Consider the following 27,730-nt stretch of genomic DNA (forward strand, 5'->3'; position numbering starts at 1 on the left):
ATTTCAGAAAAATTCAAAGATTTAATCATAAAATCAAGCTCCTAGTGAAAGGTCAACTAGGGTTTGACTTTTGATCAAACCTTTGACCAAAAAATTAAAAAATACAAAAATCCCAAAATCATCTTATTTTACATTCAATTTGACTTTGGCATTTGAAATTTTTGCGAAAACCGATTAAGAACCTACTTTTCCCCAATTTGCGGAAATAGGTTCGGATTCGGCCAAAAACAAAATTACTTTCATTTTGTTCATATTTTAGCTTAGTTCCTTTTATGACATTTGATCCAGAGGTCATCAGAAGATCACTTGTGCGACCAATTTTGTGAATCGGCATTTTGAAATAAAAACCCCCAATTTTAGCCCTAATTAGGGGTTTGAATCAATTCTTCACGATTCGCAAATGGTTAGTATCATGTAACTCGTTTTTGTGAGATAAACACGAATCTGGGGTCAATTTTGCGAAATTCACTTGAGAACTCTCCAATTTTACACATTTAGATCACTTGAATTTGGGGATTAGGGGTTATTGATGTCCAATTGATGAAATTGAAGTTGACCCATTCAGGACTAAGGTTTAATTTGATGAGTTGAGGTTCGATTTCAACATGGGCCTTCAATTTGATGTCAACATGAAGGTCGCGCATCCATTTTAGTGTCAATTTGAATGCAATAGGTCACTATAAAGCATGGGCAATTGCTTCAATAAGCATTTCGCAAGTTTAATTGAACTCAATTTCGATTAGTTTGCAAATTTTGGCAAGAAATTGTATGAAATTGTCCATTTTAGCTTAGGAAAAATCCAATTTGGTGCACCTATGGCATGGGTCTAACATTTTTCATGACCAATTAGGTAATTAAACCCAAAAAAGTTTTAGGTTTGGTTTAATTGGCCTGATTAGATCAAAATTGGACCTCTCTATTCAAATTGGATTATTTTTTCCTCGAAATTGACAAATCTTTCCTTTCAATTTAGTCTCCCAAGGACTAAATTGCATAAATTTAGAATAATTGAGACTCAACCGCCCAAGGAAAAGACTGAACCAGTCGAACCGGTCAAAACCGGTTCGACCGGTCACCGACAACCGGCGATCGGTGACCCGTCCTTTGAATAATTCCCCCGTGCCCTTCAATTTTTAGATTTTGCAAAAAAGTCCCCGAATTTTTTGAAATTACAAAAATGCCCCTGATTAGGTCCTTAATTGCAAAATTAATCAAGACCGTTGATGAGATTAAATCATGATCATTCAAATTAACACATGTTAAATGAGGTTTTTGCTTAACCTCCAAGTAATAGATAAGCATAAATCTCAACCATCAGATTAAATCGACGACCGAGATTGAATTTTGAGGAGGGAATATAACCCATTTTCCCTCCGAAACTAAAGGTGGCGGCTTCATTTCTGCAGATTTTTTTTTGGAAAAAATCAGAACTCTCTCCTTCTTCTCTCTCTTTCCCACGTTCTCTCTTTTTCCTCCGAAATCTCCTTCGCGCGCTGCTTCTCTCCGCCGGCGATCGCCCCTCCGCCGGCAATCCGCCGCGACGTACTACCTCCAGCCGGCACCGCCACTTCAGCCCCGAACCCCCGGTGGTCGGAGCTCCATCCGACGAGCCGTCGATACTCCCGTTCGGCTTGTTTTCTCCGGCGGCTCTCCAATCGGTTCTGTTTGAGCCGAGCTGAGTTCCGGAGTTTGATCGGTGGTCCACAGCGAACTAGCAGCGTTCCGATCACCCTCAGACCTTTCACCGACGTGTTCCCGGCCACCAGGAGGTCGGGGCGTGGCCGGATCACCAACGGAGGAGCTTCGGTGGTCCTTTCTCCCACCGGTGCACAGATCGGGTCCTAACCGACTCGATTCTGTTTTTGCAGCTTAACCAGACCTGTTTAGGTTCATTTTTGGCGATTTTTTTTCGTGATCTCAGGTCTTTAAGCATTCTATAATCATCCATTGGAGGCTGTGGAGTTCGGTTTTGACGAAATCAAGGTTTAAACGCACAAAGGTATACTCCTCTAACCTGAGTTCGATGAAACGAGGATGCATTAGGCGTCCGGGGCTAGAACTCGCCTTAGGCTTGCCATGGATAGATGCTAAGGGGTGCTGCTGATGTATATATGGAGGATGATGAGTTGATTGTGTGATCGGAGGCTTGGAGTGCTCTGATTGATGAATGATTGCATAAGAATGTTCTGTTAATTTCTTTGCTCTCTGAACACAGATTCTATTAGAGCTGAAACAAGGTCTTAAATGATCTTAAATGTTGAAATCATGCTTCGAGTCCTTCTAGACATTTGATCTATACTTCCTAAGCTTCGATTCGACATATTATCCGTCCAAAATGAAGTTCGTTTACTACCTCAAAATCCCCTCGAAATCTCGGCTCTCTGTTCTGCAATATGTTTATGTTAAAGCTTAAATCTGTTATTGAATGTCTGATAGTTTTGCTGATTTTATGCCGATTTTTGTGAGTTGATTTTGGCGATCTTTCCTTCACGAAAATCGTTCATTAGGATCTCGATCATGACATACTTTTTGCTCAGATTTTTAGGAGTTCATTCAATAGGTGAAAATTCCTTAATTCAACCCTAGGTCTTGTCTGCCTATACTGGAACCCGAAATGAACTTGCTCAAACATCTTCGTTTGAGCTTGAAATCGACATTTTCTGGCTTAGAGTCCTTAACGAAGTTTGTAAAGCACTCCAATCAGTCTTTGAAATGCTAAAGATATCCCTGATCGAAGTTCATTTGGCACCTGAAATCGATTTTCAAAGTTGCAGCAAGGGTACATTGGTTTTTGGCTGTAACCGAACTGAAACTGCACATTTTACTATTTTTGTACAGAGCAAGGAAAATTGATTTTCGAGTTGCATCCTTCTGTGAACTTGTAAATTCAGGTCTCGTGCACGTGATATATTTTTCTCAGAATTTTTAGGCAACATTTGGTACTTGAAATCATCTCATATTCTCAAGTTTTTCATTCTGCCCTGTACTGATCCGAATTGCATTCCTGCAAAATTCATTGTAAAATTGGACTTAATTGTTCAAGTGACCTTCATGACTATCATAGAGCATCATGTTAGCTCACTAGTGACACTCTCCATGCATCAATTGCTCGTCATTAGTGTGTTTAATCAATTGAAATTCCTTAACCCATAAATCTGTCAATTAGGGATTAAGCTGTTCATGTAGCACTCTTGCCAATTTTATAGGAATTTTTCTGTTCACAATTAGAACGTGAAGTCTTCTAGACTTTTGTGAAGGGCTATTCAAGCTTCGCATTGACGTATTACATGCATTTTTTGCACATCATTTGGTAGTTTAAAATTATGCACAAACATGCTACCATGTTCTGTCATATTGCATTTCATGCATCATGAACATTATATCATGCTTAATAGTTCATGGACTTGTATGGTCATTTGCTCATGTAATTAGGATTAGATGACTATATCCTCTTTGTCATTGCATCTAGTCCTAATCCATGTTAAATTTTCATACATTTCATGCATCATTTTAGCTCATTTTTGTCACCCATGAAATGTCATTGACATTAGTTAGTGCATTGACATATTTTCATGAAATTAAGCTTAAAGTTGGACTTAATTGGATTCATGCCCTCTTGGTAAGTCATCATACATGTCATGGGGTTTCCATAGACACCAAGAACATGTCATTTGTCTGTCATTTAGGTCATTTTTCCATTTTCTTTACAAGTTTGCATTAGGATTAGCAACTTGCAAATTCGGAACCCCTGTTCTGTCCAAAGTAAGTCAGACCTCTTGTTGATTTTTTATCGATTTTTCTACAAATAATCAGAGGTCAGACCCTTAATGAAAGTTGTAGGACATTCATTGAATTACATTGTGTCAAAATTTCGGAATTATTAAGCATCAAATGGTAAGGCAAATGGCCTCATCTTTGCAACAAAAACTGCAGCAATCCTTTTTTTCTGACACATTTAATTGTGTTCCCGAATTTTTATAAAATCATGTGAACATTTTTTAGGAAAACTTTCTCTATGAAAGTTGTTCCTCATTGTGTGCTTAAGCTACCACAATTTTTCCAGAACTTAATTTCGCATGGGTCATGTTCTGTTAAATAGGTCTTTCTTCCCCTGTTCTGCTGTTCTTTGTCTTTCTTTTATGAATTGTCACATGATGAATGGAATAAAGTGACCCGATGTCGGTTCACTAAATTGAGTGATTGGATGAGAATTAAGGTCTTTGTGACCTACTTGCATGCTTATTTTAAGCTTGATGCATGTGCTTTCTAGATGTATGATAGGAACCGATGCATGCTCGAGGGGATATCTATGGCTTCACATAGAACCCCAATTAAGGACTATGTCATGTTAGTCACTATAAACGAACGTGCTTGGTGGCTAATGTACATAAGTCATCATTAAAATGGAGTGGGTAGATCGTTAGATGAGGATGACGCATGTTTAAACCAAAGGCTGATCTCGAGGCCATTGTTGTGATTACATTTGCATATTTGTATCTTCTTGCATATTGCGTTCTCTTGTATGGACAATTATTGTGTTTTGTGAACATTATGATGTTCATTTCCCTTGTATGTACCTAGGGGGTGTTTGGTTCGGCTTTGTAAAGCAGCTTTGAGCCTCCAAAGCCCTTTGGGGGAATTATAGAGTGTTTGGCAAATTATTTGTGGAACTCTTTGGCCAAATATTGGCCTTCTCAAGGCTGAAAGCTCAAGGCACCCTAGGGGTGCCTTGAGCTTTCAGCATTCTCGGAATGCTAATACTCCAATTAATGAAAATATGTTAGTTGCCTTTTTTGCCCTCAAAATTTGTCTAAAAACCCACTTTTGCCTATTTAAAAAAGAGAAACCCTAGTCTTCTTGTCCCCTCACCTCCTCACTCTCTTTTCTTTCGCTCAGTCACGCTCACCTCCCTTGCTCACCTCGCTCATTGATCTCCCTTGCTCGACTCGCGACGCCTCGCTCGCCGACCTCGCCTCACTCTCCGGCCTCGCGTCGCCTCCTCTCCGGCCTCGTGTCGCCTTGCTCGCCGGCCTCGCGTCGCCTTGCTCGTCGGCCTCGCGTCGCCTCCTCGCTCGTCGACCTCCCTCGCTCGGCTTGCCGCGACTCACTCGACGACCTCGCCTCACTCTCTGGCCTCACCTCGCCTTGCTCGCCCGCCTCGCCTCGCCTACTTGCTTGTTGAACTCTCTCGCTCGGCTCGTCGCGCCTCACTCTCCGGCCTCGCCTCACTCTCCGGCCTCGCCTCGCCGGCCTCGCCTTACTTGCCAACCTCGCATTGCCTCCTCGCCAGCCTCGCCTTGCCTCCTCGCCAGCCTCGCCTTGCCTCGTCTCCTTGCTTAGGTACGCTTAATTTGGGTATTATCTATTATTCTTGGTGATTACGGTTCTGAATTATTTGGGACAAATCAAATTCTGAAGGAGGATGTTTGTCAATGACATGCTAATGTCTATGTTACTGAGATGGAACTCCAATATTTGACGCTTTCTGTGACTTTGAACTCCAATTCAAACTAGGATGAAGCTTTTTGTTGCTAAACCTCTGTTCAACTCTATTCGGGGCGACTTCACGTCAATCTTGAGCTATGAGCTATTAGCTCAGTTGTTGTTGATTGATGTTCATTGAGTTTCATTTGTGTTTAGCATGGCTAAGTCCGAAGCTTGATTCTAAGTCATGCACTAGATTTCGATGTAGCTAGTCACTGAAGCATGTTAGGATGAGTATATCAACATATAGAAGCATGTTTATGTGATGAAATAGCCATGAGTTTACAAAGTCATTAAAGATGTTTGTAATATTTAAGGATAATGTATTTCATTCTTAGGGACATGTGATGTGTATTATAATGAAATGACTCCTTTTTTTTAAAATTTGTTAATATATTTCTATTATGTTATTCCTGTCGCGAAAATATAAAAGTTACCATCATTATTTTTTTTACTTCAATTTTAAACAATTAAAATTAAAAAAACATAAATTGGTTACACCAAAGGACTTTCCAAATATATGTTTACCAAACAGCTTGCATTTCCCTAAAGCACTTTTCAATGGATGTTTGCCAAATAGTCTTGCATTTCCCCAAAGCCCTTTGTGCTAAATGTCTTTGCATTTGGCCAAAGGCTTTCCCCAAATTCCGAACTAAACATGCCCCTAGTCTAGTTTAGCTTTAGAATTAGAATAGGTCCAAGAAGACGGCGGTCTTGAAGATGGCAAAGGTCGATGTCCGTTCCGACCCAATTCCTTGTATACGGTGATGGTCGATGTCCTCTCTGACCATTTCAATTGTAAAAATTCATTTATTACCCGACATATGTCTCGGTCTTTCAATTCGTGTTGTAATAAACACTCGACGAGTCGCGGGTTTTATTTTCTTGTATTTAGAATTAGCTTTGCTTTTTCAATACCTTGGTTGTTTACTTTACGCAATATCTTTCAATACAATTGTTTCTTTCTTTCTTTTCTAGATTAAGATAGGATTAGTTTAGAATCTTAAATGAAAACACAAAAACAAAATATATGATCACCTAGTGGACTAAGGCTTTGGCATGAAAATAGTGAAAAAACAAATACATGACAACTTAGATAACAACCTTGATTAGTTTAGCGGTACCGAAAGGGTGTTAATAGAAATATTAACGTAAGTTAATCCCCGAACCTATGATCTTTGGTTCTCGCAGAAACCAATACGAAATTCCCGCGTATTGGTTGGGTATTCTAGCCAACCCCCGACATAGGCTAGTGGCGACTCCTAAAAAAGATAAAATTGATCCGCTGTCACGCGAGGTATGGATTAGGAAAGATCCGCATTCATGATTAATGGACCGTACGGATGACTAAAAGATTGACGTTTCGATAAACCGTCTTTTATGATGTGCCGTATGGACTGTTTCATGAACATTTACCTCTAAACCCGCCTTATTGAGTTCGGCCCTCGTGAGGTAGGTCGCGACAACTACACAAGCTATAATCAGCAAAAATTACCTAGCTGTAAAAACTTTTGAGTTTGCAAATGGTTCGAAAGATCTTAGAAGAGCAGAGATGCATTGTTACAAGGAAATGGAAGGACAGAGATTATGAACTCTTCGAATAAGTTACAGATCGGGTCTTCCGAAGATATTGCCCAAGCCATAGCCAATTTCAAGCCGGTGGACATTTCAACTCAACAAGACATCTTGCGAGTCTTTCAGATGCTTCTTTCCCAATTACAATACCATCTCCCCAGTTCCTTGATCCGTATATTTCATTCTCTCATTTATAAGAACACAGCATGAGGGCCAACTTTATAATAACTGTGGAATGTCTTTAACTTAAATATGGACATCTAAATTCAATACATAACTCGAACAAGATTAGAAAGGGGAAAAAGAAGTCCAAAATCCAATGACCAAGAAGATAAATAATGCAATACATATCTTCCTACTATCTTCTTCCTGCAAAATTTGAGGCATCCTTAACTCGACATCCACAACTCGACATTCTCATCCTCAGCTCCCACATATCGATGTTTTGGCTTTGTCGAGGATATCCTGTAGCATCACAACCCTGAACACTGCATAGTGATGATTCAAGCTTTTTTGGCCCTGCAGCCGGTGAACGCTGCCCAATGCTCCCACACTCGGATTTGGAAAAGCGTAAAACACACGCCTGATTCTCTGATGCATAAGTGCCATCGCACACCTTAAACAAGACGAGATGTAAGAGAAAAGCTCAATATCAGGCAATTCATCACTCTATTTCAGAAAATCTACAACTCTTAACGCTTGTTACGCCAAATGAAATGCAACTCTCCCTCTCAAATGTGAAAAATATCTAATCTAGAAAGACGACAGGAATGTAAAGTGCATGTGCAAAGAACCACTACTGTCTGAGGCAGAATCTCAGATATTTTGGCAAAGGGTAATCAGCCAAATAGCCTGTACATGCACCAAACCAGACAGTTGCAGTAAATTTATTTAACTTACATTGTGCATGGCTCCCAAACAAGGTAGATGTCGTTGCCAGTGCATAAATACGGTCTACTAGAGAGATCACCATTGCCACAAGCATCATCATTTTTGTCACCATTGTCGACCTGAATTCCCACAATTACATAGATGTCAGTGCCAAGCCGAAATATTGTCTGATTAAATGCAAAGAAGAGGCAGAGAATCAAGGTATAGAATCAAATGCAATAGTTGGTTCCATATGTTCAGTGTCAAATAATCCTCGAGCATTTCATCTTTAGTGCCGACTAGTTATTTGGTGGACAGTGCATGTATTATTGGTTGAGTCTACGTGTCATCAAATGTTGTTCACCTACTAATCATTGTATATAAAGAGTTGACTATTAGCAAGTCTATCGAGACAATGAAATTGACTAAGGGATGATTATAACATGCACCCAACCAACCATCCGAGAGCTAATTGGAGTTGAGTTGAGCAATAATAGATGAACTACTATGATGATATTCGCAAATGTTGAGAAAAAATCTTGCACTTCGAAACAAAGAAACAGATGACACTTAGATGCCATTGTCAAGTTGGAAAGGCTTGCCAGGATTTCCTTCACATGTAAAGGAAAAGCTTACGTCAGTGCCATCACTTTTCCGTCTTTTTGCTTGAGACTTTGCAGGAGATAGAATACACTCCTCTTTGGTAGCTTCATCTTTGTATCTCACATCAGGGAATAAGCATCTGTCCCTGGCAGCAGATGATTCAATGGCCACTATAGCAGCATGTTGCAACGGGTGCCAAAAAGAAGAGCTCCTGCGAGTCCGTTCACCTACCCACCACCGAGGATGTAGACAAGAAATGGATGTCTCAACTTGCTCTGGCCCACCCGAGGAACAACGCTGAAGACCTAATTCATGTTTTATCCATCCAGTCATGTCAGCAGGAGTTTTGGTGGAACTACTAAATTCAGCACCAACTTCTGTTTTTGGAGTATGCCAAGAGCAGACTTCATCACATGCGCTTGCAATCACTTGATTAGACAGATGATCTACAATGGCTGCAGCATTGACCACCTGTAGACAAGAGAAGGGTGTAACAAAAGCAAAATTTGCGCAACATAAGAGGTGCATACACCAGCATATATAAAAAATTGGACGCACAACTGGGGAGCAACATTAAGTGCTACAATTCCTTCCCGAAACCTCTATTTTACTATGTCTATGCATGAACATTTTAAGGGATAACTGTCTAAAGGACCCAACCTTCGAAATGATTAGATTGTTTTCCCCTATTATAGAACAGATTTCTTCTTGTATTTGGTACAAAAGTCAATAAATATGACTTTCACACAAAAACTTCACTTTCCTGTCACGTTAATTACAACAGGAAAATCTCACTTCCTGTTACTGAACCCAAAATGATACCCATGAGCCAATGCAAGCTATGGTGAACCCTCGAAGGCTTGATGGGCAAAATATTGAAAGTGCAAACACGAACAGTTAGAAATGATACCACCCGCCTGGGTGGCGCTGCTGGAGCGTGCACTCTTCCTCTCGCAAAAGGTTGAGTGTTCGAATCCCGGGTGCCGCAGGGTGACTTAACCGGTGCACGTGTGTGGTGGCTAGCACGTGTCGCCCCCAGGGTTTACCTCCCGGCTGTCGGCTGTGCGGGGGTTCCCTGGGTCATCCAAAAAAAAAAAAAAAAAAAAAAACAGTTAGAAATGATACTCGTCAAGCATGTACACTAGTCTGAGATATAATTAGATGCAAAGTTGAAGAAATCAAACAAAGTTGCATTCATTAATCACAAGTTAATGTCATACCCGAACACTTACCACATTACCATGAGATTTCGCCAATTCCAGAGCATAGTTCATAAAACTTACAACTGATCGTGAGTCTTCTTCACTAAACCCAGTTATGCCACTGATATTGCTGATATGTGGAAAATCAGAAGTCAAGAGAATGTATCGGTATTGACAGAACTGCACATAATACACATGAATATAGAGGAACAGATAGTTCCTTGTGATCATCAACAAGAAGTAAAATTAGGAAATGTGAAAAAAAAGAACAAAGATTTGCACAAACTCCATTGAATTGCGTTATGCAAAGTGGTGAAGCTTAAGTTTGATTGCAAAAGGTGAGAGAGGAGAATAATAAGACTTAAACCTGGCCTAGTGCCTTTAAAAGAGTTCCAACCAACTAGTCAACCCTTGGTCTATATAGTCATGATTCATTAGCAACCATTATGCATGATGGAGATGGCTTGATCTTTTATTCCTTGAGAGTAACTTCTCTCGTTTATCTATGACCCAAAACTCCTCTCAGTCCAGATGCAACCAAAACTGATATAACTCAGCTGAACGAAGTAAAATCAATCACATCATAAATTTTTAAAAACAAAGCTTATCAAATTTGAGATGGGCACTCAAACTGCAACTTTTTGTAAGTCCATGGTTTTCAGACTCCAACTTCCAACTTATCCACTTGGAAATAAATTATGAAAGAGGTAAAAAGTATAAAATGAACACCAAAAGCTGCCCAAGAGATTCTTGAAATTCATAAGAAAGTTATCCCGGAAAAACCACCTTAACCTGCTGCTTAGTTTGACACAACATTAGAATCAGAGACATCTACACATGCTCATGCAAATACCCTAAGCCCGCAAAAATGTCCTCAAACATGATGGCAAAACGTTGATCTTAAGACATGAACTTGCATTACCGTTACTGATGGGAAAATTTAAAAGAGACGTACTAGGTTGGTGGATGGTATGAGGTGGGCCATAGCTTGCACTGTTCTACCCACTCTTCGTTTGACGATGCAGCATATTTGTAGACCTATTGCAAATTAGCACGAATAAGTACAAAGAACAAAATCCCACTTTGCCATCACATAATGAAGTGAAACAACGCCATTTCAGGCTACATGTTACAGGAGTTCTTATGTAGTATATCTTCTTACAAGCATGTTTGAATTACAAATATATACAGATTGAGAAAAGCATGATATGCAGCAGATAAAGCATTAAATTTTTATTTACTACTAATAGACTTTCCTAATATCAAATAATCTGTGCACTTTGAAAATTTTGAGAAGGATTCACACTTTTACCTAACATTAGATACGATATGGTATATCCTAAACTGTCTTTATTCCAGACTATAAACATGGCTTCTTTTCATGCCATAATGAAATTAAAAAAAACAATTTAAATGATGAAAAAGAAAAATGACATTATTCAAGAGATGGAAATTTCGTTTAGGTTTGAAAGCCAAATTGATCTACATATACAGTGATATCCTATCCAGTCACTGAAGTGCTATGTTACAGTATCTAATGCCATTGACAATGCAGGTATTTACTGTTTCTTTATAACGATGAACCAGTAAAGATGTTCCAAATATTCATTCACTTGAAAGTACAGTTCACTGGACGCGGACATAATAGAGCAAACAATATTAGTATATGACAACCAATACCAAGAAGCCCTCTATGGCATAATAACCTATAAAGCATTGAAAAAAAAACTACAAAGACCAAAAGAAATTCCCAAGCGAAGCCCATAATTGTCCACTTTGGTCATAAACACAACTATACCTCCTAAAGCAGCAGAAAGGAGATCATTTCGAACAAACTCTTTTCAGCTAAATGACAGTTCGATGCAGACTTATCAACGGATATGCATTAGTTACTTAAATGAGATGTCCCTTCAAAACATAATTGAGGGAGAATTCGCGAAATAAAATTTTTCCAGAACTTGCAAAATGTGAGAAGAGAAAAGGCATGAACAGATGTCAAATGTGCCGGCAGTTAATGGTAACGTAAGATGCTCCGAAAGTAAACATCACCACTGATGGATACCATAACTGGTCAAAACTGCATATGATTCTCTCTACAAGTTATTGAAGATAGTGTAAATTATGGGAAAATCAACATGAAATGCTAACAAGAAAATAACCCACTTTTGCCACAAAAGGACTCAACTGATAAGAATTAATTACATCCTTCACGTCACATGGAATTCCATCAAAATCACCATTTTCAGGAGCCAGACATAAGATCACTGATATCTGAATTTTCCTGTCAAATACAACATCCAGACAGTTCAAGAAATCCATAAGAAATCAGTTAAAGCATCGTTGAAAAGCTGGTAGGAAAAAGATGATTTGTCAATGAAAAAATACGAACACCTATCCTGGGTTTCCATCAAATGGACCTTGCATAGGAAATAATTAGAAGATTCTTCGAGACGATAACCAGTTCATCCTCAAAAGCAAATTACTGTTTTTGTTTGGTTTCTTGTTGTCTCAACTTTCTGATCTTTGAATCCTATTTACTTGCTGCTAATGTTCCTTTTCCACGCATCATGTGCACATAAGAGGTACTGTAATCCTATTCAATCAATTCTCATATTGATAAGGGAAAAACAACAAACTGAGCACTTAAATGAACAATCAATACAGGTTGTTTTCATAATTGTTCATCAGGTTTTTCAACACCTTACATAGCTAATACATATCAGAAAACAAGCTAAAGACCAGAAACCAATGGTAGCATTTGAATTTCGGCAGAAAACATTCCTCTTGAATCAGGCATTTTGTTTTTCATTCCAGCAATAGGAGGAGAAAATTTAGGATATGCATGCAAACTGGAGGAGGCAAGGAGCACCCCTCATTCACCCCACAACAAAAGCAAACCATCCATTGAAAACCGCAGCTTCATCACTCACTCTAGAGTGTGGCTTAGGAGGAAGTGTCTTGTAGAGGAATTACACCAATTATGTGAATATGACTTTAAAAATCTCAGGCTGATTGACCTGCTATACTCAATTTAATGACTTACGGTGCTTCCAATGCAGAAAAAGCTTTCAAATAGCTTTGGGGCTTAAAAGTTCAGGTATAATTTCTTCGATCTGAGAACAATTGACATGTATGGGGTCAGAGATTCTGTTCCCTCTTTCCTATTACTTAAAGAGCAGTAAGTACACAAGACTGATGTCTGATCAAGAACGACATGCGCGAGTATAAACAACAGACATTTCTTTCCTGTTAAACGACCTTCGCATGAGGAAAACAATATTTCGATGACCTTCATTGATCTTTTAAAGGGTAACCCAGGAACAAAAGGCAATAGAAAGACCTAGTTAAGCAACTACACAATTCCAAAGACGCGAGAAACGATGATGTTCAGATATGATTATCATTAAGTGACCAATCACACCAGTAACGAAAAGAGACACCACTATGCTCGTGAACCCAGAATGCACCTCCTTCCAGACACTTCTTCTTCACCCGTTTCACGTGATGGAGGTCCTCCAATGGCGCAATTTGACTCAAACGCCTAACCGATAACCAAACAATCAAATTCCAAATTTACGTAAAGCACCGAGACTGACCTCATGATAGCGTTCGTGAGCTTCGGTTGCTCAATCTGAGTGGCGACCACGTTCACTGCTTGCAAAAGAAGGCAACAGAACGCCAATTCCGGAGCGCAAAACACATCAGCAAAAGTCAAGTTCAGAGATTTCGCTCAGGATTCGTTCAGTCATCTATGAACAAGAAACCCTGCGAGTTGCTGATCAGGCGAAACCGGCGGCCTGCCAGGACCGTGGACGATTCGTCACGCATCGTCCTCGCCGCTCATTTTTCTTCGCAGCTATCTCCGGCGATCGGCCCGAACGGGAGGTGATCGAGCACGGCGGAGCTCGACGGCGGCTGAAGTTCAAGAAGCTGCGACCCCTCTCTCGACGGAGAGGGAGAGATCGATGGGCCTGATTGTGGGCCTGAACCGGCCCAGACACTTTCAAGCCCGTCCCACTAAGACGAGCCCACAAACTCTGTTACTGATAGTTTGGGTGATACTACACAGCAGTGGCTCTTTTTTCTCTTTCTTTCTTGATTTTTCTTTGAAAGATATTTCTTGTAATTTTTTTTATAATTATTAAATAGTACACGCTTTATCATTTTCTTAACATTCGTATCGGGGGCTAATCACATGTTGAAAAGATAAAAAAGAACCCGAAAAGATCGTGCGAGTGTGTAAACGGTAATATGACACTCAATAATTTCAGCTCTTTCTTGATGATTAAAACCAGATAAACTCCAGGTTTCAAATGTGTCAATCTATCGTTGTCAATTCAGGAAAGAGCATTCTATATCAGCTTATGCTTATCAGACATATAAAAAGCTCTACCCACTATCCAGAGAAACAAACTGAGCAAATTCTCCGTCATGAAACGGTTATTCTATGAGGTTTATGGCAAAGTAGAGCAATGCCAACATGGAAACTGATTCTTGTGACATCTAAAACTCCGAGACCTAATTTAGGCATCAGATTATGTGCTGCCAGAAAGTACCGCTAGACAAATTGAATTCCTTCGAGTCAATAAATAATTATTTGTCTGACCAATAATACAAAATTCTAGCTAGATCAATGTGCCCAGAAAAATTTGTAGTCGTCCTCATACATGTAGATCAGGAACTTAGTGCAATTCGAGGTTGGAGGCAACATTTTGAGCTCTTTCTACCGGCCTTTCCCAATAAAGATTTTAACAATTACGATTTGCTCGAAGTGACCCCCGCTTGAACCCCTTATTTGACATGGAGTGAACAAGATCATGTGTACATCCCCATTGAAAATAATGAATGTCCAGTTAGTTTCATCACCAAACCTCTCCAGTTGTCCGATTCATACCAATATAGAAAAAGAATGAGTTGACATTTCTTATGATCCTAGTTTTCATGGTTTAACAACAATAGAGAAAAGCCAGGGGAGAAAAAACAGGGGAAAGGTCGACAAATAGAGATGGAGGTCAAAAGAAAGAAAAAAATGGTATCAACAAGTCATAGAGCTGAGCTTGGAACAGATTTTTATAATTTTGGGAACAGATACAAAAGTAGAAGATTAAGAAAACATCAATACAATTGATTATCTACAACTTCACAATCCTTTTCAAGAAAGACCAGAAATGGGTACTGAAATGAACGAAGGCTACTGTTGATGGAAGTATGATGTATGTAAACTTCTCTTCTTCCATCATACCAAGCTAGACTACCCTTGGAAGACGAACCAGCTGACAGTTAAGATTGCCGAGAGCTGCCCTAGCCATTCCTAGCTCGGTGAAGGCCACATTGGGGTACGGATCTGCACATAGAATTGCCTACAGAGATAACATAAGTTAATAAAGTACCATGATATCATCAGACCGAAAGAATACGGTCCAGAGTCTGTGGACATAAAAAGCTTTAGATGTAACATATGTACTGGAAAACAAAACTTGTATAAAAATGTCTCCAACATAATAATAAAAAAGAGCCAAATGTTACTTCAACCCATTCAACCACTTGACCACAAATCAATCTAATACCGACATAAAGGAAAATGTTGACTTTATGATACCTAATGTTCTTCCTTCTTCCAAGAAAGAGGTATGTCACATTCATCTCTCAATAAAGGAAAATGTTGACTTAATGATACATTATTTCTCTCAATGTCCAAAGTAAACATGAAGCCTATTTGTCAAGGAGATGTATTGTGCATCATCATGTCTCTAGCAATCAAGGCATTAATCAAACCATGGATGAACCATCCACAATCTTTGGCTTAGTGAGTTCACCTTTATTTTTTTGATGTTGCTCCAGCTGATCGGTGGGATGGTTTTCATATGTTCTACTCAAGGAGATGGTTCCTTCCTACTTCTGTACAGTTCTAAAACTTTATATACGTTCAATTAAGTGCCCAACACTGTAAAATTTTATTATGTTAGAGGTTCTGAAGAAGATTGGTACTGAGTGTTGTCTCTTATGAAATTGGATTAAAAACCACGTTTACTTTTCTCTTTTACATTTATCTTGATTGATATGTCAAAAGTACTTATAGATGAGAGATTTAAATCCCAGCAATATGAATTTGACTTCAGATAAGTCTACAGTATGCATAGTAAAATGTACGTGTATTTAATCAACTTCTAGGCAATAATGATCAAAATTCCTTTTTCTCACGTTGTCTAGCTTCACTGAGATATTCAAAACCATGACTTTTGTGCTTCACTTCTAATGGAAAGATAGGTATATATTTGACCTCAATTTCCTATACATTATCAGACAAACTAGGTGGGATGATTTCACTTCTAGCAATTAGTTTTCCTGATCTTATGATTCTGCTGTCACCTGAACATTTGATCCCAATAGAGACTAACGATCCTTACTGGAATTATTGTTTTGCAAGCGGGACTAGACCAGCCAATTCAACTGGCAGCCAGAAGTAATTCCTGTCTGGTTGAGTAATTTGAACTATAGTGGTGAGTGTACCAAATAGAATTGGCATTTACCACGGTTCAACCATTCAAACCACTATAACCCATTTAAAGTGATTGTGAACTCCATGGCCTAAAAAATATTTTCAAGGCCCCCTTCATTGCTTTTAACGATTGTAGAACTTCTCCCATCCACTATGATTTTAATATGATGCCTCTCATTCTTAGTCAGTTTGAATAACCATTCAACTATTCTCGTATACTGCAAAATAAAGATTTTAAAAAAGAAGACATTCAGATGAAAAGATCTATTAATATTAATTAATAACAAAAAATTGAATGATTTTGAATCGAATTCATTACCATATTCCAAATATACCTTTAAAAAATACTATAGATATGACCTTTTCTCATATAAATCGATTAATTATGAAAATAAGAACGATTTATACGTTTCTTTTCCTTACACGTGGATTGCACTATAGCATGTGCATTGCACGTGGATTGCACGTGAATTGCACGTGTATAATAATCTTTTCTTTTACCTATAAAAAAAAGTATTTGAGAGGAAGACCAATGCACCCTTCTTCGTGGCTTCTATTTTTTTCGATGTGATTAGGTAATTTTGATTGCAATAAATGCTTGTTATGACATCAATTTGTCGATAGTACTTATGTTTTCTCTGCAAGCTTAAAACACCAATGAATCAACTGTTGCAGAACACCTACGTATGGCGGCATATCCTCCACCTAGTCCCTTGGGCATATGCTCCTATGTGATGTTGGAATCCAGGTCGTCCAACATGCATGTGGTGTGGACACCCTGGCGCCCTTTAGCCTTAAGGTTTTCAAGAGGGTCCGCATCACCATGTTTGCTGGAAAGCTTGTCGCGAATATTGTGATTGACATGGTGAAGATAATGGTCTTCCTCATTGCTAGCTTGCTTGTTGACCGGGTCGAGCAGCGGCCATTGTTGTGTTCTTTTCGCTTGTGTCCCTTGGAGTGTCTCTCAGCTTGAAGCTCTCGTGGGCAGTGGACATGGCCAAAGCCTTGGCGATTTTTTACGTCCTCTTCTTCTCAATCGGGCTAGGGCCGATCACGGATGTGTACTGCACAGAGATCATCCCATTGAGGTTGCGTGCACAGGCGTACACAATCGGCCTCGGCTTTAAACAGGCGGTAAGCATAGCATTATCACCACATACTTATTGATGCTCAAAGCGATCACCCTCGATGGGGCTGCCTTTTTAGTCCGAGGATCGCCATTGTCGGTTGTCTGGCATTTACCACAATTCAACCATTCAAACCACTATAACCCATTTAAAGTGGTTATGAATTCCATGACTTAAAAAATATTTTCAGGACCCCTCTTCATTACTTTTAGCGATTGTAGAACTTCTCCCATCCACTATGGATTTAATATGATGCCTCTCATTTTCCTTCGGTTTGAATAACCGTTCAACCATTCTCGTATAGTGCAAAATAATAATTTTAAAAAAAAGACATTCAGATGAAAAAGATCTATTAATATTAATTAATTACAAAAAAATAAATGACTTTGAATCAACATATTCCAAATATACCTATCAAAAATATTATAGATATGACATTTTCTCATATAAATCGATTAATTATGAAAATAAGAAAGATTTATACATTTCTTTTCCATACATGTGGATTGCACGAGTATAGCACGTGGATTGCACGTGTGCAGTAATCTTTTCTTTTACCTATAAAAAAAAAATATTTGAGAGGAAGACCTATGCACCCTTCTTCGTGGCTTCTATTTTTTTTCGGTGTAGTTAGGTAATTTTGATTGCAATAAATGCTTGTTATGTCATCAATTTATCAATAATACTTATGTTTCCTCTGTAGGCTTAAAACACCAATGAATCAACTGTTGCAGAACACCGGCGTATGGCGGGATTTCCTCCACCCAACCTAATCCTCGAGCATATGCTCCTATGTGCTATTAGAATCCAGGTCGTCCAACATGCATGTGGTGTGGACCACCTGGTGCCCTTTAGTCTTAAGGTTTTCAAGAGGGTCAGCATCACCATGTCTGCCGGAAAGTATGTCGCGAATATTATGATTGACATAGTGAAGATAATGGTCTTCCTCCTTGCCAGCTTGCTCGTTGATCGGGTCGTGTAGCGGCCATTGTTGTGTTCTTTTTGCTTGTGTCCCCTGGAGTGTCCCTCAGCTTGAAGCTCTCGTGGGCAGTGGACATGGCCAAAGCCTTGGCGATTTTTTTACGTCCTCTTCTTCTCAATTGGGCTGGGGTTGATCACGGATGTGTACTGCACGGAGATCATCCCATTGAGGTTGCGTGCACAGGTGTACACAATCGGCCTTGGCTTTAAACAGGCGGTGAGCATAGCATTATCACCACATACTTATTGATGTTCAAAGCGATCACCCTCGATGGGGCTGCCTTTTTGTCCGAGGATCGCCATTGTCGGTTGTCTGGCATTTACCACAATTTAACCATTCAAACCACTATAACCCATTTAAAGTGGTTGTGAACTCCATAACTTAAAAAATATTTTCAGGGCCCCTCTTCATTACTTTTAGCGATTGTAGAACTTCTCCCATCCACTATGGATTGAATATGATGCCTCCATTTTCCTTCGGTTTGAATAACCGTTCAACCATTCTCATATAGTGCAAAATAATAATTAAAAAAAAGACATTCAGATGAAATGATCCATTAATATTAATTAATTACAAAAAAATTAAATGATTTGAATCAACATATTCCAAATATACCTTTAAAAAATATTATAGATATGACATTTTCTCATATAAATCGATTAATTATGAAAATAAGAAGGATTTATACATTTCTTTTCCATACACGCGGATTGCACGAGTATAGCACGTGGATTGCACGTGTGTAGTAATCTTTTTTTTTACCTATAAAAGAAAAGTATTTGAGAGGACGACTTATGCACCCTTCTTCGTGGCTTCTATTTTTTTTCGGTGTAGTTAGGTAATTTTGATTGCAATAAATGCTTGTTATGTCATCAATTTATCAATAGTACTTATGTTTCCTCTGTAGGCTTAAAATACCAATGAATCAATTGTTGCAGAACACCGGCGTATAGCGGGATTTCCTCCACCCAACCTGATCTTTGGGCATATGCTCATATGTGCTGTTGGAATCCAGGTCGTCCAACATGCATGTGGTGTGGACCATCTGGTGCCCTTTAGCCTTAAGGTTTTCAAGAGGGTCCGCATCACCATGTTTGCCGGAAAGTTTGTCGCGAATATTATGATTGATATAGTGAAGATAATGGTCTTCTTCCTTGCCAGCTTGCTCGTTGATCGGGTCGAGCAGCGGCCATTGTTGTGTTCTTTTCGTTTGTGTCCCCTGGAGTGTCCCTCAGCTTGAAGCTCTTGTGGGCGGTGAACATGGTCAAAGCCTTGGCGATTTTTTATGTCCTCTTCTTCTCGATCGGGCTGAGGTTGATCACGGATGTGTACTGCACGGAGATCATCCCATTGAGGTTGCATGCACAGGCGTACACAATTGGCCTCAGCTTTAAATAGGCGGTGAGCATAGCATTATCACCACATACTTATTGATGTTCAAAGCGATCACCCTCGATGGGGGTGCTTTTTTGTCCGAGGATCGCCATTGTCGGTTGTTTGGCATTTACCACAATTCAACCATTCAAACCACTATAACCCATTTTAAAGTGGTTGTGAACTCCATGACTTAAAAAATATTTTCAGGGCCCATCTTCATTACTTTTAGCGATTGTAGAACTTCTCCCATCCACTATGGATTGAATATGATGCCTCCATTTTCCTTTAGTTTGAATAACCGTTCAACCATTCTCATATAGTACAAAATAATTTTTAAAAAAAAGACATTCAGATGAAAAAGATCTATTAATATTAATTAATTACAAAAAAAGTAAATGATTTTGAATCAACATATTCCAAATATACCTTTAAAAAATATTATAGATATGACATTTTCTCATATAAATCGATTAATTATGAAAATAAGAAGGATTTATATATTTCTTTTCCATACATGTGGATTGCACGAGTATAGCACGTGGATTGCACGTGTGTAGTAATCTTTTCTTTTACCTATAAAAAAAAAGTATTTGAGAGGAAGACCTATGCACCCTTCTTCGTGGCTTCCATTTTTTTTCGGTGTAGTTAGGTAATTTTGATTGCAATAAATGCTTGTTATGTCATCAATTTATCAATAGTACTTATGTTTCCTCTGTAAGCTTAAAACACCAATGAATCAATTGTTGCAGAACACCGGCGTATGGCGGGATTTCCTCCACCCAACCTGATCCTCGGGCATATGCTCCTATGTGCTGTTGGAATCCAGGTCGTCAAATAGACATGTGGTGTGGACACCCTGGCGCTCTTTAGCTGCTTTCAAGAGGGTCCACATCACCATGTCTGTTGGAAAGCTTGTTGCGAATATTGTGATTGACATAGTGAAGATAATGGTGATCCTCCTTGCCAGCTTGCTTGTTGAACGGGTCAGGCGGTGGCCATTGTTGATGAGCAGCATGGACAGGGTGTTCTTGTCGCCCGTGTCCCTTGGAGTGTCCCTTAGCTTAAAGCTTTTGTGGCAGTGGACATGGCCAAAGCCTCGACACTTTTTTATGTCCTCTTCTTCTCGATCAGGCTAGGGTTGATCATGGATGTGTACTGCACGGAGATCATCCCATTGAGGTTGCATGTGCAGGCGTACACAATCGGCCTCGACTTTAAACAGGGGTAAGCATAGTATTATCATTGACATACTTGTTGATGTTCAAAGCAATCACCCTCGGTGGGCTACCTTTTTGTTTGAGGGATCGCCATTGTCGGCTGTCTGGTATTTTATATAATCATGCCCGAGACGAGGGGAGAATGTTGGACGAGATCGGATAGCTATTCGGTAGGTTCAAGAGGACCACAACAAATGATTTGGAGATGCAAAGGACCGAGGCTACAGTGAGGAGCGAATAATGAAGCATTACTGATCCTTGAGTGTGCAAAGAGCAAATCAATGTAACAACAATTATGGACTCAACTCAAGTTGCTTGCATTGTTTTGGTTTTACACAAGAATATCCTTAGTGAGAAGTGGGAAGCAAAAGAAAGACCGAGGCTACTTCAGTCTATCAAAAGTGCACGGTAAGTGCATGGTATGTGCACAAAATGTGCACGGTACATGCACGACACATAAGAGTCCTTTTCCCTTACACCTTTACCCCTTTCTCTCGACCTTAACCTCCGCTTTGAGTCTCACATCCCACCATTGCGGCGGTAGTGCAGCCCTTGCTCGCTTCTTCCTCCCTCCCCTTTTTTTTTACTTGTTTTTAATATAATTTAAATAAAATTTTATTGAAAAATCAAATTTTGATCAAAACAATATTGTTGTATATTTGGCTTTGGGGTACAGAGCAGAGGGGCTTTGGGCAGGAAAGTTGAGTTTGAAGAAATGTTGACACCTAAATTTTAACTATCAATTTAGGGATTAATTGCACAAAAATTATGAATTAATTTTTAACCCCTAAACAAAAATATTTTCATTAAATTACATGGCATATAGGTATTATGTGTATTTCTATTAATAGAGTCTATTAGAACATATTTTTCTTTTTTATTATTTTAAAGGAATTAAAAAAATCAGGCCTGTTCGACCCGGTTTGGTTGGACCGGGTCAGCTCGGCCCCTTTTGCCTCTCCCGGTTGGGCCAAGCCCAGGACCCTTCTCCATTTCTTTCTTCACTTACCCAAGCGGCTGGCCCATACTGAATTGGGTCTTGCTTTGTTGACTGTTTTTTTAGGGATTCAAATTGGCTTCGATGGATTTGAGCTTATTTCTAGTTATGATTTGGAGTGGTGATTTTTGGGCTTGTCTCTCGTTAGAAGCGAATTGGGCTCAACTAAATGAGCCCACTTCATTTCTTGGCTTTTTCTTTTCCTTGCGTTTATAACCCAGACCCGAAGGCCCTCTCCGGCCCATATTCGGACCGGGCCCTCGAGTCCCTTTTTTCAGATAAATTTAAAAAAAAATAAAAACTCCGAGAAAATATTAAAAAAAAAGGAAAAAGCTTAAAAATTAGATTTTGAGTAGTTTCCTTTAAAAATGTGTGAAAATCTAGGATAAAATTTTTTTATTTCCAGTAAGTATTTTTATTTCAGTTCCATGTTGTTAACATCATGTTCGAAACCAAGTAAACCGCTCATAAGTCCCCTATTTTTACCCTGTTTTGGCCGAGATTAGGGTGCTGAGCTGCACCGACGAATCTGTTCCAAACCAAGGCTATTTTATGACTAACAAGGTTGTTTTAGAGCGTGATGCACCACATCTAAGTCGAAAATTGCATAAAACTCGAATCTGAAGCCCCTACTCTAGTTGCACAGCACCAACTCGATAAAATGTCTCAATGAAACAACATAGGCTTAGAACGTCAAATCTAGCTATGATGATTTTTAGTGTTTCATTGTAAAATGATACAAATTGGTGGTGAAATATGGCCATTTAGGTCTTTACATATCACGTTTGAGTCAAAAATCGCACCGAATCTCAATATTAAGCCATTGTTTGAACTCGCCTGCCATATGTTTGACAAAATGCCTGAGTGAAGGCCGAAGCCAATGTCACCAAAATCAGTCCATAGAATCTTCGATTTATGATTTATTCGTTTTTGAGATTGATATTTGGTGACTAACTCTGGATTTCTTTCGATTTTATGGCATGGAAATCGTTTTCCTGAGCCATCCATGGATGAACGCCTTTTCGTTAGAGATCCATGCCACTTGCCGGAGTTGCCCGCGGTTAAAGGTTGTTCCGGTCAACCTGCTTCTCAATGTGCAGGTGTGTGTTTTATATGCTAGAAATGATTGAGTTTTCGTATACATCATTGAGGAGTTTTGACGATCCCTCGCCGGAGTTGGTCCGGCGATGTAGAAACCGTCGGTCAACTAGCGGCCGGCGGTGATTCGGTGCAGTCGACCAACGAGGAGTGGTTCGGCGGTGACCTGAGCTTGGTGCCTGAGAAAATGTCAAAGTTTTGGTGAAGGAGTGAAGGAGGAGGCTCTCGGGAGAGGACGTCGTGAGGGATACGTTGGGGGGATGAAGACCAAAAGAAAAGGAAAGAAGAAGAAAGAAAGAAAAATAAATAAATAAAAAATCAGAAAAGAAATGGGAAATTCGGGTACAATCTGAGTTCGGTCGGATCCGGACAGTCGAGTCAGACCAGGGAGTGTTTTTGGGCTCAGAGAATTGTGGTCCTGTTTTACAATTTAAATCAATTCTTTTAACTTTCATTTATTACAATTTCATACCTATATTTTGTAAATTTATTTTAGAAAGGTCCCTTGTACTTCGCACTTCCACAATTTCTATCCTCATAATTTCTTATTCCCTTATGGATCTTGCTAATCGATTCGATATTCACCTAATCAAGATTGGCGAAATATATCAACTCGCGATCATGGGTCAAATATTGATCGATATAAGACGGGCTTTCTCGTCAAATAGTTTAGTTGCTCACAAGTGAAAAAGTCGTTACGTAAGTTGCTATGAAAAAAAAAAATTACATGGCTACGTGGCATTTATTAATTTCGATTTTCTTTAAAAATTGTAAAAAATTGATTTTGAATTAAGTGGACAAGAATCTTCTTTTAACGAGTTTTAGTACAAATTGAGCTCTTTTTTTAAAAAAAAGAGTGGAAAATAATATTTTTGGTGTTACTAAGAATCGCACGTTAATGATGATTATATTCCAAGCAATTGTGAATTTGTGATGAATCAACATGGTTCAAATAATTACGTTGCTATGTGTCATAAGTGGATAATGTTTAGCTAGGCAAAAACGCTGTCGCATGTGCCACATAGCTCATGATAGTTTAAGTTGCCCTTAAAAGAATAATTACATGGCTATGTGTCATTTATGAATTTGAATTTCTAAAAAAACAACTGTAAAATTTGGTTTTGAATGAAATTGAAGTGGGAAGGAATCTTCTTTTCTTAGTTAAAAAGCCTATCAAATCTTTTAGCTAAGTCTTTAAAATAAAAGAAACTAATGTTTTTGGTAATTACATGGCATCACGCGCAAATGATGATTGTATTCCACGCACGCATTATCAAGTAAGTTTAAGTAGCTTTTTTTTTTATCTCACGGTAGCATTGATTAGGTTGGCACTGTTCCACTTTGAGCTTTAATTTGCTAGAATTAGCGACAAAGGGACTCCACTTGGTAACAAAAAGTCCCATAAAACCCGTCCGACAAGAGGTTGAAGATGAAATGCCCCCAACAGAGGAAGGTCTTAATGTGAAAAAAAAAGCAGTTACTACGAATTCTTCTTAATATGCATTGTATGTGAAGTGGAACCGGTCTGATCCCCGGTCCCAGAAATTGGGAACCGGTCCTCCCAGTCCGGTTCCCGGTTCCTAGGTCGGACCAGATCGGATTAGGAACCCGACCTAGGAACCGGGAACCGATCACTCTTAATAATTATCATTTTCTTAAATCTCTTTTTTTCGTAATGTTGGGCGTTGGCGTCCTTTCACGAATCTCCGGTGGGAATTGACCTTAATCATGCTTATTGGGATTGTATACAGGAATTGAAACTAAACATGATTGTACTAGTATGTGTTGTTTATCAGCATTTTGATCCGAGCAATGATGGATTCGTTCTCGTGTGCACGTGAGTCGTGCTATGACACAGAGATGTCTGAGCAGCTGGTGTGTCTGTCGATGTCAGAGCCATTTGGCGAAGATGACAGTTACCCGCTATTCCTATTACGTCTATTTGAAGGAGAGGACAACGAAGCTAAAGATGTGTTGGCTCATGCTCGAGTCAACAAAATAGAAGAAGAAGCGGATGTTGAACCGAGTGATGGCAACCACCATTCTCTCATTCCTTAGAGAACCTCTGGTCCTCCCATTCATGTAAAGTACATGAAATCATGACTAATTTAGCATGCTGACTATTTAGTATCAGATTCTCTACCTTCGGATTGCTGGAATGTATAGATACCTCTAATTATCATTGGCATTTATTTTGTAAATTCATTGGTTCCGTTGGAAGATCTTATAGAATTGATCTTACACTTTCTTTTTTCTCTCTTTTAATAGTGAGAGGAAGTCTGTCGTCTGGCACTGAAGCGACCCTACTGCTTTCTTCCCCACATAGGTACTCTTTTCTACATGGCTCATAAAATGTGCAAATCCTGTGGCAAGTCCTACCTTTTTTGCTGGTGGGTTAGCACGGTGTTTGATAGCATTCTTCCCTTCTTACTACACCCTGAGAAGTCATTTAACCATAAATCTTTCTAGAAAAAGTGCATGGTACGTGCACATAATTTGCATTCGATATTGTGAAGCATGTGAAGAGTCACTCTGTAGTCATTTATGAAGTTTGGACCCATTAAGTCTACATTTGCTTAAGCTTGAGTTTCTGGGAAATGACTTTTGGCTCAAGGTGTATTTTTTTAAATACCGTTGATTTAGTGATTTTGGTATAGTTATTTTCAAAATAGCTTTGAAGTTGAAAAAGAAAGTTAAAGACAAAGAAACTTCACGGAATTTTTTTATTTTTATTCTTTTAATTTCTTGTATATAGTTATAAACATTGCAATGATAAATAAGATTTTTCTTCTTATTATTTTTTTTAAATTTTGACAATCTAAGCAGCGATGAGCGAGGCGACGGCATATATAAAGATGGACATGAAATTATCCGAAGTGCATCTTGATGTTCTACCCAAGTGTGTTCACATTCCTCGGATTTGTGACGGCGATATGGATCTCTGACCAGTTTGGCCACCACAAGACGATTATGATGGCGGAGGCCATGTATTTCGTTGGGTCCCTTTTTATGGGTTTTTCCCCCACCTATTCTGTTTTCTTGGCCGGCCGCTCCTATGCCACCTTCAGCACCGGCTTTCGCCCTTATGATTGCCCCCATCTATGCAGCTGAGGTTTTCCCTATCTTCTCTCGTGGGCTCAAAAAAGTGATAAGGATGTTACAAAATTAGGAAAAAAAGAAACGAAAATGAGGGAGTACCCGAGGGAGAAATAACTACACCATAATTTGTCTTTCGTTTCTTTTTTAACTTCAAAGGTATTTAGCAAATAACTACACCAAAATCACTAAATTGACGGTATTTGCTTTGTGCATATACACCTTAAGGAGTCCTTTAACCATAAGTCATTCTAAAAAAAGTGCACGATATAGAATGTGCATTCGATATTGTGAAGCATGTGATGAGTCACCCCTGTAGTCATTCATGAAGTGTGGATCCACTAAGTCTACGTTTGCTTGAGCTTGAGTTTTGGGAAAATGACTTTTGGCTCAAGGTATACTTGCTTAAATACCGTTGATTTAGTGATTTTGGTGTAGTTATTTGCAAAATAGCTTTGAAGTTGAGAAAGAAAGTTAAAGACAAAGCAACTTCACTGAATTTTTTATATTTTTATTCTTTCAATTTCTTGTATATAGTTATAAACATTGTAATGATAAATAAAACTTTTCTTATTATTTTTTTTTAATTTTGACAATTCAAGCAGCAATGAGCAGGGTGGCGGCATATATAAAGATGGACGTGAAATTATCCAAAACGTTCTGACGAATACCTGAGCGTGTTCACGTTCCTCGGATTGGCGACGGCCATATGGATCTCTAACCAATTTGGCTGCCGCAAGATGATTATGATGGCGGGGGCCATTTATTTTGTTGGGCCCCTTCTTATGGGTTTTGCCCCCACCTATTCTGTTTTCTTAGCCGGTCGCTCCTGTGCCACTTTCGGCGCCGGCTTTGCCCTCATGATTACCCCATCTATGCAGTTGAGGTTCCCCTGTCTTCTCCTGTGGTCTCATAAAAGTGATAAGGATCGCCGGCAAATTTCATCCCCCTTCCAGTCGCTTCTTCGCTAACGCCTCCTGCCATAGTTGCCGACCACCGATTGCCTCGACCGAAGATCATTCGGCCTTGTAATCAGCCCGTGCCAAGACCAAGTGGCTACAAAACCAAGCCATAGCCGCGGTGAAGGGACGAGCTCATCCCCATCCCTCGCTGACCTCGTCGAGTCTGTGCCCTTCCCGAACTAGGTAACTCCATATTTTAAATAAAATATTTTTATAAGAACAAACGTCATTAACTAAGGACCCGAGTCCGAGCACTATGAACCTGCGCACCCCCTTGTGGACTCGGGCTAGAGGGTTAGGACTAGAGCTTGAGCATTAGGGACTTGAGCACGGCCTTTAAGGAATCGAGTTCAGGTGTCGGAGCATCGGGTACGGGCACAAGGGGTTCGGGCTCAGCCTCGATAGACCCGGGCCCGAGCCCTGGATACGGAGGTCTTGAGCCTATCTGCCGTGAATGTTGGGACTCGAGAACCAACGTTAGGATTTTCGTGCCCAAGCATAGAGTTTCGGATCCGAGTGCCGATAGTTAGTCATACTTTGGAAAACGTTTTCCATTTCTTTTAAAGGGGAAATCATTTTCCTGAATTTAAGCTTTGGTAAGAAAACATTTTCAGTTGACCGGGAAAATGTTTTCCGTTAAC

At 39.4% G+C, this 27,730-nt stretch overlaps 2 protein-coding genes across 6 annotated transcripts in view; one reads left to right on the forward strand and one right to left on the reverse strand.

Annotated features, from left to right (window-relative positions):
* The window catches only part of LOC115682477 (uncharacterized), a 47,064-nt gene that overhangs the window by 16,621 nt on the left and 2,713 nt on the right, over positions 1–27,730 (forward strand). The gene's annotated exons all lie outside the window — the stretch shown is intronic.
* LOC115682476 (tRNA-specific adenosine deaminase TAD3-like) lies at positions 7,042–13,656 on the reverse strand. 5 transcript variants are annotated; one of them, XM_056303145.1, is made up of 6 exons: positions 13,331–13,656; positions 10,690–10,772; positions 9,765–9,914; positions 8,566–9,003; positions 7,960–8,069; positions 7,042–7,675 (listed from the first exon to the last, which is right to left on the reverse strand). In XM_056303145.1, the coding sequence occupies exons 2-6, from the start codon at positions 10,717–10,719 to the stop codon at positions 7,483–7,485; spliced, it is 921 nt and encodes a 306-aa protein (XP_056159120.1). In that variant the 5' UTR covers positions 10,720–10,772; positions 13,331–13,656; the 3' UTR covers positions 7,042–7,482. The 5 variants fall into 5 exon arrangements, with proteins under 5 accessions (XP_056159120.1, XP_056159117.1, XP_056159116.1 ...); XM_056303142.1 differs by having other exon boundaries at positions 9,753–9,914; XM_056303141.1 differs by having other exon boundaries at positions 9,765–9,864; positions 11,898–13,656.

The sequence above is a fragment of the Syzygium oleosum genome, unplaced genomic scaffold (assembly GCF_021117445.2).
Source record: "Syzygium oleosum isolate NSW1041296 unplaced genomic scaffold, Sole_v2.1 Sole_v2.26, whole genome shotgun sequence".
NCBI lineage: Eukaryota > Viridiplantae > Streptophyta > Magnoliopsida > Myrtales > Myrtaceae > Syzygium > Syzygium oleosum.